At 37.0% G+C, this 17,523-nt stretch overlaps 2 protein-coding genes and 1 long non-coding RNA gene across 6 annotated transcripts in view; 2 read left to right on the top strand and 1 right to left on the bottom strand.

Annotated features, from left to right (window-relative positions):
* Nucleotides 1-17,523, top strand: part of inpp5ka (inositol polyphosphate-5-phosphatase Ka) — a 29,041-nt gene that overhangs the window by 2,484 nt on the left and 9,034 nt on the right. Inside the window, exons 1-8 of one of the 4 annotated variants that reach the window (XM_049466975.1) lie at nt 2,158-2,821; nt 5,172-5,276; nt 7,578-7,686; nt 8,846-8,962; nt 9,467-9,642; nt 10,095-10,206; nt 10,368-10,477; nt 11,783-11,809. In XM_049466975.1, the coding sequence (XP_049322932.1) occupies nt 2,580-2,821; nt 5,172-5,276; nt 7,578-7,686; nt 8,846-8,962; nt 9,467-9,642; nt 10,095-10,206; nt 10,368-10,477; nt 11,783-11,809 (998 nt within the window). In that variant the 5' untranslated portion in view covers nt 2,158-2,579. Of the gene's footprint in view, nt 1-2,157; nt 2,822-5,171; nt 5,277-7,577; nt 7,687-8,845; nt 8,963-9,466; nt 9,643-10,094; nt 10,207-10,367; nt 10,478-11,782; nt 11,810-17,523 lie in introns of those variants that run through there. The other 3 variants (XM_022686098.2, XM_049466977.1, XM_022686099.2) reach the window with 3 other exon arrangements.
* On the bottom strand, nt 691-1,543 carry LOC125782577 (uncharacterized). Its single transcript, XR_007425289.1, has 4 exons — nt 1,402-1,543; nt 1,132-1,221; nt 1,042-1,101; nt 691-801 (listed from the first exon to the last, which is right to left on the bottom strand). It is a non-coding gene; the product is annotated as an uncharacterized LOC125782577 (long non-coding RNA).
* LOC125782576 (zinc finger BED domain-containing protein 5-like) lies at nt 12,324-14,841 on the top strand. The gene is made up of 2 exons (XM_049466974.1): nt 12,324-14,081; nt 14,190-14,841. The coding sequence occupies exons 1-2, from the start codon at nt 12,557-12,559 to the stop codon at nt 14,519-14,521; spliced, it is 1,857 nt and encodes a 618-aa protein (XP_049322931.1). The 5' UTR covers nt 12,324-12,556; the 3' UTR covers nt 14,522-14,841.

The raw sequence follows: 17,523 nt of genomic DNA, 5'->3' as shown, positions 1-17,523 counted from the left end.
TCACCTGAGGGGTGCTATTTTTACGTTTGTTTACCTGAGGGGTGCTATTTTCAGCTATGTTCAGCTGTTTTAAGGTATGTTCACCTGAGGGTTGCTATTTTTAAGTATGTTTACCTGAGGGGTGCTATTTTTACGTTTGTTTACCTGAGGGGTGCTATTTTTAGGTATGTTTACCTGAGGGGTGCTATTTTCAGCTATGTTCAGCTGTTTTAAGGTATGTTCACCTGAGGGGCACTATTTTCAGTTACGTTCACCCAAGGGGCACTATTTTTAGCTACGTTCACTAGACCTGTCACGATACAACATTTTCGGGACGATATATTGTCCCAGAAGTTATTGCAATAAACAATAATTTTGTCATTTTAAAGGGACACTATAGAAAATGCTTTTTTCCTGCATCTGGAATCCCAAAGGAGCTTTAAGACAATGTGCCACATAAAATACTAGCTAGCATAATAATACTATTACATTTTACAGTAAAACTATTATTTTTTTTTTTAAGAACAGACGTTGTGCTTCCAATATAAGAAATATTTAAATATGCTAAATAAAAAAGTACAATATATATATAATATATAAAGTAACAACAAATAGATTAAAAACATTTACATTGATTCAACTTTTTTTTTTTTTTTTTTTTTTAACTCTGGACACAAAGGCACTATTTTCAGGTATGATCACCTGAGGGGCTCTATTTTTAGGTATGTTTACCTGAGGGGCTCTATTTTCAGATACATTTACCTGAGTGGCACTATTTTCAGATACATTTACCTGAGGGGCTCTATTTTCAGGTATGTTTACCTGAGGGGCTCTATTTTCAGATACGCTTACCTGAGGGGAGCTATTTTCAGGTATGTTTACCTGAGGGGAGCTATTTTCAGGTATGTTTACCTGAGGGGCTCTATTTTCAGATACGCTTACCTGAGGGGAGCTATTTTCAGATACATTTACCTGAGGGGCTCTATTTTCAGATACGTTTACCTGAGGGGCTCTATTTTCAGATACGTTTACCTGAGGGGCTCTATTTTCAGATACATTTACCTGAGGGGCTCTATTTTCAGATACATTTACCTGAGGGGCTCTATTTTCAGGTATGTTTACCTGAGGGGCTCTATTTTCAGATACATTTACCTGAGGGGCTCTATTTTCAGGTATGTTTACCTGAGGGGCTCTATTTTCAGGTATGTTTACCTGAGGGGCTCTATTTTCAGGTATGTTTACCTGAGGGGCTCTATTTTCAGATACGTTTACCTGAGGGGAGCTATTTTCAGATACGTTTACCTGAGGGGAGCTATTTTCAGGTATGTTTACCTGAGGGGAGCTATTTTCAAGTATGTTTACCTGAGGGGAGCTATTTTCAGGTATGTTTACCTGAGGGGAGCGATTTTCAGATACATTTACCTGAGGGGCTCTATTTTCAGGTATGTTTACCTGAGGGGCTCTATTTTCAGGTATGTTTACCTGAGGGGCTCTATTTTCAGGTATGTTTACCTGAGGGGCTCTATTTTCAGATACATTTACCTGAGGGGAGCTATTTTCAGGTATGTTTACCTGAGGGGAGCTATTTTCAGGTATGTTTACCTGAGGGGAGCTATTTTCACATACGTTTACCTGAGGGGAGCTATTCAGGTATGTTTACCTGAGGGGCTCTATTTTCAGATACATTTACCTGAGGGGAGCTATTTTCAGATACATTTACCTGAGGGGAGCTATTTTCAGGTATGTTTACCTGAGGGGAGCTATTTTCAGGTATGTTTACCTGAGGGGAGCTATTTTCAGGTATGTTTACCTGAGGGGAGCTATTTTCAGGTATGTTTACATGAGGGGAGCTATTTTCAGATATATTTACTTGAGGGGCTCTATTTTCAGATACATTTACATGAGTGGCACTATTTTCAGATACATTTACCCGAGTGGCACTATTTTCAGATATGTTTACCTGAGGGGCACTATTTTTTTTAGCCACATTGCTTGTTGCTAGTGAAAATTGTATTATAGCTATGGGTAAACTGTAGGTGTAACTGCAGAGGTTACATAATCCCAACTTCACACTTGAACCCTATTTTCAGGCAGGTCCGTTTTTGTAAAAAAAAAAAAAAAAAAACTGTTAATATATGCTTGTTTGAAATATTGGTTTGTCAGGGAACAGGAAACACAATCACAAATAAGTGTATGGTTTGCATTGGGAAAGCGCTCTAAATTTAGTCCGAGTGGTAGTAAAAGTCTTAAAACGTTTCATATTTGATCCCCTCTTACCTGCAGACACCCTGAATAGCTTGTGTGCTCACATGGCTCTGATTTGAGTCTACAGTAATTCTTCCCTAAGCCAGTCTGAAGTCCAGCCCACTAGAGCTCATGTACTTTTGCCTTTTCTGAATGAGTGTGAGCTACAAGCTACCACGACACTAAAGCTGAGAAATTCCTCACAGTTTTCTTTCATTGATTTGGCTGAACTTGAGACTTTCTTAACCATCCTTATTTTATACTAATTAAGTGGACAACGGTCTTGTTCATTATCTTAATTTAAAGATTAGTTGAAGATTGAGACTTCTTGAGAATTTGGATTCGGTGGAGACAGTATGGAGGAGATTACAGAGCATTTCAGCACCAAGGCCCGTCCGCGCTCGGACAGCGTGAACAGCACAGGCACTCAGTCCACAGGCAGCCGGATGCTCCTGCGACAGAGGCTTACCATGCTCATGACCTGCATGGATGACCTGAACTCTAAAGACAGAGTTCATGCACAGGTGTCCAAAACCCTGGATGAAGTGTTCGAGATCTGTGGGCAGAAAGCTCAGCAACGCCAGAAGGATCAGTTCAGGTTTTTAAGTTTTAATTGGGTTTATAGGGTTGCCATTGGTTTCACATAGGGTTGCCAAACAATATTATATTCTTGTTGATGTTAAATCGTTTCTGGTTTTAGAAATATAAAATTTTACTAAAATTTTAAACCAGTACTGAATTATGTGTTTCTAGAATACCAGAATAGTTTTTCAGGTAAAGCTGGGCAACGTCTTTACTTATTGTACTGCATTTGCAGCCATAAAATGTAAATTTACATGTAAATGTAAAATAAATGTAATGCAAATCAAGATAGATATAGTCATAAGTGGACTATGGACAAAGAGAGTTCATGCCCAGGTGGCCAAAACCCTGGATGAAGCGTTCGAGATCTGTGGGCAGAAAGCTCTGCAACTCCAAAAGGATCAGTTCAGGTTCAGTATTAACTGTGTTTTACATAGGGTTGCCATATTGGTTTTACATAGGGTTGCAAAACAATTCTCGCATTCTTCATTCTTCTTGATATTCACAGTCACATGCTTCTTGATTTTAACAAAATTCTGAGTTCTGGACAAAAATTTTAAACCAGTATTTGATTGTGTTTGTTGAAAACCAGAATAGTTGTTCAGGTAAACCTGGGCAACGTATTTACTTACTTTACTGCATTTGCAGCCAGACAGAAAATAAATGTAATGCAAATCAAGATCATTGAAGGTCATTCATTGTTTTTTCAGAAATTAAGAGTCTTAAAAATAGAGTTTTTCTGTTTTTGTTGGAATAACTGTCTCTTCTGTCTAGGTAATGCTTTGTAATAGATTTTAGAGCATTGTTGTGTGGATTTGATTGCATTCAGCTATAGACAAATTGGTAAGGTCAGATACTGATTGATATACTGTGGTTCTTGATCACAAACTCACTTTCCCACCCAAATTTATCCCCAAGATATCTGATCTGATGACAAGCTGTTCGTCTGCATTTGAATATCTGTGTCAGCAAACATTATTTTGATTCAGTTTTTAATAGAAACGTCTTGATGCACAACCCCTCCAGTAAAACTTGGGCCTCTTTACAACACAGTACAAATGTAAGAAATATTTATATTGCAGGTCAAAGGTCAATATATCGATAGCACTTAGCACCTAACAAACAATATATTGTGTAGTAGGTGTGTGCAATATGGCCCTAAAGTAATATCACGATATTTCAGGGTATCTTTGTGATACCGATATTTTTGGCGATATGACAAAACACTGAATAAAAAATAATCAATAATACTCAACTGCAAAAAAAATAAATAAAATAAATAATAAATGGTATTGCATACGATATGATATGGCACACCCTTAACTGAGACAAAAAAAAAAAACAAGAATTTTATTGAAACAGACGTTTATGATCCAGAATGTCCTGATATTAATAATGCACTCCATATATTTCCATATCTCCAGGATTAAAGTAAAATAAATGATACTGGACAGATATAATCTGTCTCTAGTAGATATATAATGGGAAATAAAAACAGTGTGAATTTTTCTTTTGCTAAAAATAGCAAAAAACTAGTACCCTGATGTGTTAATTAGGGGTGGGTAATTAAAGCATGATATTTCAGGCTACAATGTCATTCACGATATTCAAAAATGTTGGCAGTATTGTTGCATACAATACGATATGGCATTCTTAACAGTACAAGTGCTCCAATTGGTTATTTTATTGATGGTGTTTAAGAACCAATTTTGTTCATTTTTGTATAAAGAATCTTTTAAAGTTTTTAAGAAATTGATGAAAAGATTCTTCACTAGTTTGGAGGTTACATCACATCACTTTCAAAAAACAGTTCTTCTGTTTTGTCTCTCAATAAAGCCTTTGTAGCTCTGTTATTTTTAGAAGTGCAAGAGAGCGGATGCATTTTCTTGGAAAAGGCCAGGAAGCATTTTCTGGAAGCCTTTTTTTTTCTTGTGATAATAATAGCCATTTTTGTTTGATACTACAGTTCTTTTTTGTGTTCCTGAAGAAAAAGAAAGACCTTTGTTCAGTCATGGGCTCAGTGTATCTGTGTGTTTGTTGATCTGAAGGTCTGAAAAGCAGAGTTCTTAGAGAGAAAAATTTGTACTGTTTTTGTCACACTAGAAATAGCTAAGATGGATTAGACAGGAAGTCTCAGATCCTGATCTGCAGCGTACTTTGCCTGGAATGTGCCAATTTCTTGAAATGGCAATTTGTTAAACACAAGAATTAGGATAAAACATACCAAGGAGGATAAACATGCCATTCACATTACTCACAGCTTAATCAACCCATTCTACTTCTGCTTTGAGTCGTATTAAAGTATTATGTTTAATTTTGCTAAGTTTTATTTATATCTTTTTTTTTTTTTTTTAAACCCCCCACAGGCTCTATATGGTCACATGGAACGTGGCTACAGCTGAACCTCCAGAAGATGTCAGCTCACTGCTACAGCTTCATTCTTCTAAGAAAGCAGACCTTTATGTGATCGGGTGAGCTTGAAGTCATGCTTGAATATCCATGCAAAAATCTTTTAAAGTCTGAAAGGAGAATTGTTAATATTTTTAAACTGGCCTTTGCTCCTACATTAGATTAGAGGCCTGAATCTCATTTTTACTGTAAAAACTCTATTATCTGCAGAGATAAAAGGTTTTAAACTAGAGAAGATTCACAATTTTTATTGTCACGTCACAGAGTACAGGTGTACATGTGAGTGAAAAACCTGGGTGCAGGTTCCCACTAGTGTGCAGAGAACAGTATTTACAACAAGTAGAATAGTGAAATCAAATAGAATACACAGATGTAAAAAGAGTGACAAACACACACACAACGAAAAACTGCAGAAGTAAGAGGGAAGTGCATTTCCTTAAGAGGGAAATAAAGTGGGCAAAACAAAGGATGAGAAAACTAGGCAGACAATTGGATAAATAAAAAAAGAATAAATCTTTAAAATTAAATCAATTCTCAACTAAGCTTTATTTATTTATTTATTATTTTTTTTAAAGAACAACTAAAACCCTATCCAGATGTCTGAGTCCTCTGAGAAAATTACAGGCTAAATTATCTACTGTTTTTCACTGAACGTTGTAAACATATCTGAGTTGTTGTTGTCACCTCGCGTTTAATAAAATAGCTATTTGTTTACTGCTATGCACCGTAATTACACCTTGTGCACACGTTTCCCCGAATATTCACGTAAACCCAGTGAGTGGAAATGGAGGAGCTACTGAATGCGATGTCGTGACTGAGAAAGCCAAAAAAACACACTGGTCCTCCTTTTTTTTTTTTTTTCTTTTGCAGTCTGGATGCAAACTTTTTTAGTCCAGATAGGGCTATAATGACAGTTTTATTTATTTATTTATTACTTTGTTACTATTTTGGCACAACTACAAATGTATTAAACAGCACAATTTAGATATATCGAATATAGAAATGAATGCTTCTTTTACATTTATCAAAATCAGTCTTTTACATTTGTTTTTATTCAAACCATCCAAGCACAACAAACCCTGCATAAAACAATTACAAAATAAAAAACTAAGAATAGCAAGCAGCTTCCTTGAGCCTAAGAAGCAGTGTTTGTAATAATGATCTGCCACATTAAAAAGTTCTTTACTCTTTACAGGTTTCTGATAGAAGCACAAACCTATCTACTGAGATTCTGTATGGCAGTTTCTATATCTAAAGATGTACAATTTCCATTAACCCACTTTGAACGTTGCATTAAAATAGTCATTTAATTAACCTCTCAGCGCTACTTATGTCGAGTTTTTGACATGGTTTGGTTAAAAAGACTGGCAGCATTACAGGTTTAAAGGCTAATTAGTTATAGCCTTATTAGCCTTTAGTTATTAACCCCCACTACAAACTAAAAGAGCAGGGTCAAGAAATTCAGCCATAGCCATCAATTGGCTGTGTGTAGTTCTTTTCCTGGTTTTATTTCTATGTTTTCCTGTACTACAAGATCACATATAAGGAAACCAATTCTTTTGTGTGTGAATGATTTACAGGTCATGTTTATGAGGTACTGGACGCATATATTCATAACTAAAAACTTGTATATAGTATTGTTTTATGAATATGTGGTAACATTTTAAATAGCTAAGGGCAACCAGGCTTGAGTCCTTTAGCAGATAAGGTCACATGGAACAGTAGATGAAATATAATATTCTAGTTTATAAAAAGCAGTAAATATATAGCGGAAATGTTTAGCATATAGTCGTCCTTTTAATAAAAAGCCATTGGTGAGTTTATGCAGCCAGTGGAAGTCTGGCAAAACTAGATTCACCAGAAAAGTATTCTTGGTCGCTCCACACCCAACATTTGCATTCATGTATTTACATTGTTGAAGCGTGACAGCTGAGAATCAGCAAACATACTGTATACTGAGTCAGTAAAGCACTGTTCATTTAGCACAATTCATTAAGATTATTAAATGAATGTCTCAATAGAAATATAAAATCTAAATATATATATATATACTCAAATATAAGGTAAGTTAAATAGTTAGTAGGTGGTTTAGCTTTCCTTCTATCTAACTATCAGCCACACAATGTTCAGATCACTGTGTGTTTTTCATTTAGTAATGTGACTATGAAAGTCTGTGTATTATACATATTGTCATAAATAGATATTATGTGTTTTTTCCTTTAAACATAAATATTCCTGTTATTATTAATGTAGGTTTTTGCAAACCATCAAAAAAATGCTTATTTATTTATGTCCAGTACGAGTGTGCAGTAAGTGTAAGAAGGAGTGTGTGTCTAAGTGTGTCTACTTGTGTTTTCCCCCAGTCTGCAGGAGGTGAGGGCAGCCCCCCTGAAGTTTGTGACAGACCTGGCCTTTGACGATTCCTGGAGTCATTTGTTCATGAACATGCTGGCTCCTCTGGGTTATATTAAAGTACTGCTATTTCAATACATTTCTGTTATTCTGATAGACATACTTGGATTTCGACCTATGTTGCTAATGGCGTAATAAGCTAATTTGGAAAATAATGGGGGAATAGACCACTGAAGTCGTGCGTCATTCTGTGGTCCTCATATAGCTTCCGTGTTTTTTTCCCGACTCTATCTCATTCTGTGGTAAATAAATCTGTTCAGACCCCTGTACGTTTTACTCTGTGTACATTTTACTACTAAACACCACTGGATCCTCTGAATTACCAGATCGTTTAAGAGTCGTAATGAGAGAAATGCTAGCTTTAAGCTAATGCTACAGCGGAGTGAACTGACCTCCCAGCCCAGCTGCAGAGATCAGCAGGGGACTCTTTTCGGTGCAACACCAGCAAACTCTGGCCATAAGTTTAACTTACAGCATATTACACACAGCTGAGCCAACTAATAAACTAACTGCCCTTACTGAGGAGAGCTGGCTCTCTCTGGGTGGGTAAATGGTGCTCTCTCTCCCCCCACATCCCTCCAAAGGGTAATGTTGATTAGCAGAGGCATCTGTGAGCTGATCTATCAGAACTGAGTCACTGCGCTTTCCTCCGAGTGCGCTCTACAAGGCAATGCTGACTTTACATGTGTCAGAGGAGGCATGTGCTAGTCTTCACCCTCCTGGTGTTGGGGCATCACTAGTGATAGGAAGAGTCCTAATGAATGGGTTGGGTAATACTGGCCTTGTTAATTAGGAAGAAAATGAGGTAAAAAAAAAAAACAACATTTTTGTGGCTTTAAACCTGGCTAGAGTTGGCCTGCTGCTTGAAGATTCAGTTCTTCTGTGTCTGCGTCAGTTATAAGATGGAATAATGCGGATTTGTCCGTAGCTAAATTAGCAGTGTGGTTTGACTGTCTGAATGCTGTTTCTTCCACTGGTCATATAGAACAGAAAAGCATCAGACTGACTACTTTCTATATTTTACTGCTTCTCACCAAGCCTCTAAGTGGTTATTGACATATTTTTTTATTTTGTTAAAATGGGTCAATTTGGTGGGATATTTTATATAGAGGTGGCTCAAAGATTATATTATGTTGGTAATTTTGTATGTGTGCTCTGAGTATAACGTGTTCTACAGTAGCAGCATTTTAAACTCATGTAATGTCTTTTTTTTACCCAGGTGTCCTCTATTAGGATGCAGGGTCTGCTCCTGCTGATCTTTTCAAAACTAGAGCATGTTCCCTTCGTCAGAGACATCCAGGTCACTTACACTCGCACTGGCATCTTCGGCTACTGGGTATGTTTATAAAAGAATGATGTAAGCCTGTTTTATATTGGATATCATATTGCAAAATTTGAATTATTATTAAGAACATTTTATGCCCCTTATAATATAAACATTTTTTACATTGTAGTTGTTTGCGATTTGATCACGTCATGAATATGTCATTGTTCAGTATAAATATTTGGATCTTTCCAGATCAACATTCAAAGTGCCCATTTGCCATTTTTGGATGAATCATTTTTAATTGCGTAATAATTTAATTTGCCAAGAATTCCCAAATAATCCTAATGCAATTCCACCCTTTTATATAAATATTTATAATTATTGAGAAAATGTAGACCTTCCATTTGAAATATATATTTTAATATATTTTTATATTCTAAATAAATAAAATGATAAATTCACATAATTTACAAAAAAAAACTCCTAAATTGTCACCTGTATCAATGCCAATGGAAAAATCCATAAATTTTCCTTTCTCCGTTTTTTTCTGTAACGTTTTTTTTTTTCTTTCAGGGTAATAAAGGTGCAGTGACTATTCGCCTGTCTTTTTATGGCCATCTGATGTGTTTTCTGAACTGTCACCTGGCTGCTCACATGAACTACGCTTCAGAAAGAGTAGATGAATTTGAGTACATCCTGGAATCTCAGACCTTCCAGGGGAAAAAACCTGTATCTGTTCTGGACCACAAGTAAGTCAATGTTAACATAGCATTAAGCATATTGCAGTAAAAAGAGGAAAGTACAGTGAGGAACACTTGTGACTAACCTGTGGCTGACACATGATAATGATAATAACAAATCCTTCTGTTGTTATAAATGCATTAATATACTAAGAAGGGGAGCGTGATATAAACCCAGATTTTATTACAATTTATTAGGGCAGTTTTTAGCTGTATTGCTGTATACGGCTATGTTTATGCAATAGCTTTGCAATATAAATCCTGATACAGGGGTTACGATTCAATATATCAAAATACATTGCAATGCTGTAAGCAAGGTGGTATATTATGATTGTTTAAATCAAATTATTATTATTATTATTATATATATATACAAAACAAAAAAAAACAGGAATATAATTGACCCATTTGAGGACGCAAGGTCTCTATAGGTTAAATGTGTAACTCTCTTTGCTTCTTAGGATCGTGTTCTGGTTTGGAGATTTGAATTTTCGTGTCGAGGACCATGGAATGCACTTCATTCGGAACTGTATCACCAGCCAGAATTTCAACTTGCTCTGGTCTAAGGATCAGGTATGTGTGGAAAGTCTAATGCTGTTATTGAAGCTGTACATTACTGTTCGTATTGTTTTAGAAAAGACTTGTGTACTATTTGTCTCTTTTCCTTGAAATGGTCATATTTCAGAAAATCCATTTTTTTTGGTTGCTAATCTGGTTTCCCATTTTATCCTCAGTTGACCATAATGAAGAAAAAGGTACCAAAACTGCAGGAGTTTGAAGAAGGACCTCTTGATTTTCAACCGACCTATAAATTTGACCTTAACTCAGAGACCTATGACTCAAGGTAGATATGCTTTTCTATTAGCAGAACATTTAAAGACTACTTACTGATCTTTCACCATCTATCACAGCAGAGATGCTTTCAAAATGGCTTCATTTACATATTTTTTATATATATGCATGCTCTGCATTCATTGGCATTGTTTAGTAGCAACTGTTTGTAAAGGAGACGTCATTTATTAAGTACTGACATCACATTTATCTTGGTTTCTGTTAAAGTATTTTTCACAAATACGACTTGGGTTACACAGAGCTATATGGTTCTTGTGTAGTTCCACCAAAATTACAAAGTTCAGTAGCAGCATTTCAGCCTGGAGTAATAATAAAGAGCAATGATAGAGACACTATCCTCCATATTGCAGTCAGTAGAGTAGCAACATGATGCTGCAGACAATTGTCTCTTTAAAGTACAAATTAGTAAACATTAAATGTACAGCTCTGGAACAAATTAAGAGACTACTTAACTTTCTGAATCAGTTTCTCTGATTTTGCTATTTATAGGTAAATGTTTGAGTAAAATGAACATTGCTGTTTTATTCTATAAACCACAGACAAAGTTTCTCCCAAATTCGAAATAAAAATGAGAAATGTCTGAAATAAGAAAAAAAAATGCAGAGCTTTCAGACCTTCAGACAATGCAAAGAAAAGTTCATATTCATAACATTTTAAGAGTTCAGAAATCAATATTTGGTGAAATAACCCTGTTTTTTAATCACAGTTTTCATGCATCTTGGCATGTTCTCCTCCACCAGTCTTACACACTGCTTTTGAATAACTTTATGACACTCCTGGTGCAAAAATTCAAGCATTCAAATCATTTTATTAAAAATACATATACACGTATACACCTAGTATGGAAGGTAACATAAGTAAATCCTTTTTATGGTAGTAAACATTTAATTTTTTGCCAAATTATGGTGAAAGAGAGTATTTTTCCTCTATCACATAATGATGTGCATCAAATGATGACGCGACATCTGAAGTAGAAACAGCTCTGATTGGCCGCTTTTTATTTTGGTTCCTCTTCACTAAGCCCTAAGTTTCTCTGCACGCGCACATTAAAAATGAATATAATTTAGAAATTATTAGCTGACTTATTTGGATTCATGACTACATTTAGGTATTTAGCTTACATGTCCTACCTAATAACAGTTGCTATGGAAGAATCCGTTAATGGGTGGAGCATGATTAATCCATGCAATATAAAACTGTAAATTATCATCAGTATTCTGACATTTATATTTGAAAGTGCTCCATGCCATCATTTTTTTCTACAGGTTCTTATGTATGTTTTCTCTTGCCCTTGCAGGGTACAGAAGGCTTGGTTTGGTCTTAAGTAAGCTTTAAAATCCCCCTGTTTTTAAACCCTCACTTACACGTCCCTACCACCCTTCCCTAAAGCCCACTTTCACTCTGATTGATGGAAACAATTCATTAGTCTTCCTATCCAGAGCTAAAATTACTCTACTACCAAATACTAGCCACATTAACCCAAACCGACCCCATCTCACACTGCTCCGGGTCTCCCTTCCCCTGCCATGTTCCATTGTGTGTTCAGGCTTAACGCAGTCATAAGGTGATTAGAGCTAAGGTGATTATAGATGTAATAACTGTGATTGCTCATAAGCAGATTATAAATGGTGTAACTATAATGGAATGCATATGATTCACTTTTGTTTTGTTTCTTTCTCATAGAGAACCGATTTGTTCATAAAACTTGTGCTGGGCGATATGGGAAAAATCATACATCACGATAACAATATATATTGATATACCACATTTAAGTATGTGTTCAGTTAATATTTTGTCATATTTAAAAAAAGTATCATTGCTTACTTTTTTCCAACTTTATTTAAAGCAGCGTTTCTCAAAGTGTGGGGCGCGCCCCACTAGTGGGTCGCGTGGGTATTGCAGGTGGGGCGCAGGGAATCGGGAGAAATAAACCTTTTTAAACTTGTCCTTTAAATGCCTTTTTGTTTTGCCAATAAAAGGGGCGAGGGCGCGGCGGGCATAAGCCCCGGATGTTTAAAATGTCGGCGGAACAACGTAAACAGTACAACAGAGCAGTAGAGGTGTGTACAAAATGGACAAATTTGTTACAAGGACCACAAAAGTTGGCGAGTCCGCGCCAACAGAGAAACAGAAGACAGACGGGCCAAATCAATCGAAATGCCAACCAAAAAGAAGGTATGATGAGGCATATCTTGCTTTTGGATTCACTGTAGCTGAGGTGGGAGATGAGGAGCGACCCATGTGTGTTCTGTGTCTTAGACAATTGGCAGCAGACAGTATGAGACCTAACAAATTGCGCAGACACTTGGAGACCTCACACCCAGCTCACGCTGATAAGCCCATCAATTTTTTTCAACGAAAACTCGCAGAATACCGTCAGCAGGAAAAGCGAATGGTGAAAGCTGCGTCAGTGAATAGTAAAGCACAAATGGCATCTTACAGAGTTGCATATAGAGTCGCCCAGTGCAAAAAACCACACACAATAGCTGAGCAACTTATTCTCCCCGCTGCTGTTGACATGGTGTCAGTTATGCTGGATGAGATAAGCGCTGCAAAGTTGAAAACAATCCCCCTGTCAAACGACACAATTGCGAGGCGTATTTGCGACATTTCCAATGATCTTGAAGCACAACTCATTGACAAACTGAAAGAAAATCGTTTTGCAATACAAGTGGACGAAGCCACAGACAGCAGTAAAAACTGTTTGTTCATTTCGTATGTCCGCTTTGTAAATTCGGAGTCACTGACAATGAGCGAGGATTTGCTCTTTTGCAAATCCGTGCAAACAAGAGCCACGGCTGAGGAGCTTTTCAAGATTATGGACAGCTACTTCACAGAACATGAGCTGAAATGGGAAAACTGTGTGGGCTTTTGCTCTGATGGTGCACAAACTATGGCAGGGAAAAGGAAAGGACTCCAGGCATTAGTCAAAAGGGCTGCACCAGACGCGCAGTGGACGCACTGCATCATCCATAGGGAAGCGCTGGCTTCCAGGCAGCTCAGCCCCGAACTAAACGAGGTTTTGACAGCAGTTGTGGATGTGGTCAATTTCATCAAAACGCGACCTCTGAAAGCGCGACTGTTCTCCGCTCTATGTGAGGAGATGGGCGCTGATCATACAGCTGTGCTATTTCACAGCGAAGCAAGGTGGCTCTCCCGAGGAAAAGTGTTGTCGCGCGTCTTTGAGCTCAGAACGGAGATTCGGGTGTTTTTGGAAGAAGAGCGCATGTATGAAGCAGCGGGCAAATTTGGTGATCAACCATTTCTAATGAAACTGGCTTATCTCAGCGATGTATTTGCAAAGCTGAATGAATTAAATCTTCAGCTTCAAGGCAGAGACAAGCACCTACCTCACCTTGCAGACAAGATAACTGCATTCATCCGAAAGCTCGAAGTGTGGGGCAGGCGCCTCGACCAAGGAAATACTGATGTCTTTGAGAATCTGACTGAAGTTGCTGAAACCGTTGATTCTGGAGCCACCACAGTGATTCCATGCATACAACAGCACATCAGTGCATTGAGAGGATTGTTTCAAAAATACTTTCCAAATAGTGCTGCTCAGTATGACTGGATTGTGGACCCGTTTAATGCAGCAGGTAGGTGTTTTGATAATTTTATATATTGTAGGCTACATATTATATGCTGCACCTACTAATTCTAGAGGACTTGCAATGACAACTTAAGTATTTTATTTCTTTCTGCAGCACCAGCTGAGTTTAGCTCTGCCACAGAGGAACAACTGATTGAGCTGACCTCTGACTCCACCCTGAGACTAAGATTTACATCTGAGCCTCTCAGTCACTTCTGGCTTGAAGTGGAAAGGGAGTATCCACTCGTTGGGCAGAGAGCTGTGGACATTCTTCTTCCCTTTGCCACATCCTATCTCTGTGAGATTGGCTTTTCAGCTGTTACTTCACTGAAAACAAAGTACAGGTCTCAGCTTAATGTTGCACATGACTTGAGAGTGGCAGTATCAAGCATGCAACCCCGTTTTGAAAAGATGTGTAGTGCAAAACAGGCTCACTGCAGTCACTGATGCTGTGATAAGGCATAGTCATTCGTCATTTTTTGTCACTTTGTTCTGCCTTTGCTCTTTTTTTGCACAGATTGAAAATGAAGAAACTAAACCATAATTTAGTCATTGGTCATATTCATTTGTTGTTTTTTGTCATTTTGTTCTGCCTTTGCTCTGCACATATTGAAATTGGATAAATTAACCAAAACTTAGTAGGCCAATTTTCTGTATTTTTTTTTTATTTTGAACATTGATGTTAATATTTTAGAGTGTTATAATGTTAACCTTCTGCTTAAGAGACAAATTGATGTTACTTAATAAATTAATTGTAAAATTTAAAACTTGCATTAGTATTTTATTACCATTTTGTTGGAGCGATATGGGACAGGTGGGGCGCAGAATTTCCCCTTCTTCTGAGGTGGGGAATGATAGAAAAAGTTTGAGAACCACTGATTTAAAGTGACATTTAACCGAACTTTCACAAAAGAGAATTACTACCTTTTTAGTGCAGCAATATATATGTATTAAATTAAAATAGATGAGGTAGATGCAGTAGCTATTTTTTTTTTCAAAAGAACACTTGCGTCTCCATTGTTCAGGTCTCATGAGATAAATAACATAAAACATGTCACAAACCGGCGTGTCCGTTAATAACGTAAAGCATCGTTATTGTGGCAAAACCACATTATGAAGCTTTTTTTGCAAAGATTACTTCATTTTTACTACTGCTAAACCGAGTTCATGCAAAGTGACCACGGCAATACATTTCATCGTAGCCTACTTTATATATTTGCATGAATAATTGATGACATTACTGTAGAAACGATAAAGACGATAGACACTTTTCTATCAAGCCTACGATATTCATCATCATATCGCACAGCACTACATAAAACGTTGATGTTCAAGATGAAGATCTATAAGCTATATGTTGGAGAACATTAACACATAAGACATCACAATATCATGATACAATATTATTATTTCTCCCTTGGTAAACATGATATCACATTACTCTGACCCTGTGATACCGTATTTTTTTCACACTATAAGGCAGACTATCAATAAACGTCTGTTTATAAGGCGATTATAAGATGCATTTTAAGTGGCACTTGTTAGGAACCGGTGTCTCCATGTTTCCCTTTCTAATTCAGCAGGTGTCACTGCTACGGGGTGAGACCTGTAAACTAAGCTAAATAAACAAAACTGTAATACTTAAACATTTTCAGACAAGTTAAACGAGTGCTGGATTTTACTCTACACAGATTTCCCTTCTAAAAAAATGTTTATTTGGTTGAGTAAAGCGCTTCTATTTATTTACAGTAAGCTTAGATTTCCAGATTTCCACTAAGGCTGGAGCATTAGCATTAGAGGCTAACTGCATTAGTGGCTTACCGCTAATGGCCGATAATACTCCCCTCTGAACGTCTGAATGGCTAGCACAGTTAGCGGCTAATGCTAATACTGCTTCAGCAGTGCTAGCCAGGGTTACAAGCAGACTACAGGCCGATAATACTCACCTCTGAACAGCCAAATGGTTAGCGCGCTTAGTGGCTAATGCTAACACTGCTTTAGCAGTGCTAGCCTTATAGGGTGAAAAATACTCTACTCGATATATTGCAATAAAGTTATTTATAATGCTTTAAGGCATCTGTGTTACTAAAGAGGATAAAATACTCCTAAATATTTTCTAATAAGCAAATACCAGACATTATGGATTTATTGGTGTCCGTTTCACACAATTTGACAATATTTTTCACTACAGGTTTAACCCTATCCATTTGATTAGTGCCACCATGTGGAGTAATGAAGCAGTAACTATATTAAGTCAAATGGTAGCAAGTCTTAAGGAGTTTACAGTGCGTTTCAATAAAACATATTGTATATATCATTATATTGTCCAACCCTTAGTTATGGTTAAAAACACCCTCACCTGCTTTCCCTCACTCGCCTGTCGTTTTGATATGTTAATTTGTTTACATTTGATCCTCCATGTCCAATATATGGGAAGTTGTCCCCTGTTTAATTATTTGTATTTCTGCAATCCCCATTAATCATTGCAGCAATAATCACATAGTCTATGATGCAACTCTCCACTGGAGTTTGTTCATCTAAAAGGAATTGCCCAGTGTTTTTTTTATTTTTTTTTTTATTTACATCCTTCTGCCACACTTGTATCATGCAATTTTGTGCATTATTAATTTTCTTTGAAATGTTTAGTTTTAAATGTGTAATTTTTATCTTAGGAAACAGTTATAAAAAAAAAACAAACACTTATAATAGAAACCAGAGCAGAAGCTGGATGCCCTCTGGCTTTAAACATTGGCATTGGACAGATATGTACTGAAAAAACACTGGCATATTCCTTTAAGGCACTCATTCCCTACACTGGTCCCAACTCTTTCCTGCTCCAGCACGCCACCTTCAGCTCAGAAAAGGCTTGTTAATTTGCTGAGAAAGGTAAACACTAGTGAGCAGGGACATCATTATAACGTGTATATATAAGGGGTGTATCAGTACACAGAAGTCACAGTTCAGTGGTTTGGTACAAATTCAGTTGAACTGAATCCAAAGCAACAAACTCAACTAAGCTAATTTTCATTTTTATGGAACAGACAGTTTTTCAGTTGTCTAATGTTGTATAGGTATTTGCCACAGTAGTGTGTTATTCCATACTCATGCTCATACTCATACTTTACTTTATTAACCTGCTGCTGGGGAAATGTATTTGTCCTGCAGCAAACAGAAGCAAAAACTGCACAAAAGTGTACATCACAGAACATAAGTATCATCATACAGTCCACAATTAATAATAAAGCACAGTAATTAGGTGCAGCTTATACAGTCAGCCTTATAAAGACTTATAGCAGCATGAAGGATCTCTTGAACCCTCTACATTGCTGCCACTCACTGCCCTTATTGCCCATCACAGGCACATACTTCTGATCAGCTTATTAAGCCTGTTTCAGCTTCTCACAGTTATGCTGTTTCCCCAATAAATAACACCAAACATCACAGAGCAC

Source organism: Astyanax mexicanus, chromosome 18, assembly GCF_023375975.1.
Source record: "Astyanax mexicanus isolate ESR-SI-001 chromosome 18, AstMex3_surface, whole genome shotgun sequence".
Taxonomy (NCBI): Eukaryota; Metazoa; Chordata; class Actinopteri; order Characiformes; family Acestrorhamphidae; genus Astyanax; species Astyanax mexicanus.
The sequence above is the reverse complement of the archived record's forward strand: the minus strand, read 5'-3'. Positions and strand labels throughout refer to the sequence as shown.

What these genes read in the sequence shown, in the direction of transcription:
- LOC125782576 (XM_049466974.1), top strand. Translation starts at nt 12,557, where the DNA reads ATGGACAAATTTGTTACAAGGACCACAAAAGTTGGCGAGTCCGCGCCA. An exon ending in GGACCCGTTTAATGCAGCAG is followed by an intron (nt 14,082 to 14,189) that starts GTAGGTGTTTTG and finishes TTCTTTCTGCAG; the next exon opens with CACCAGCTGAGTTTAGCTCT.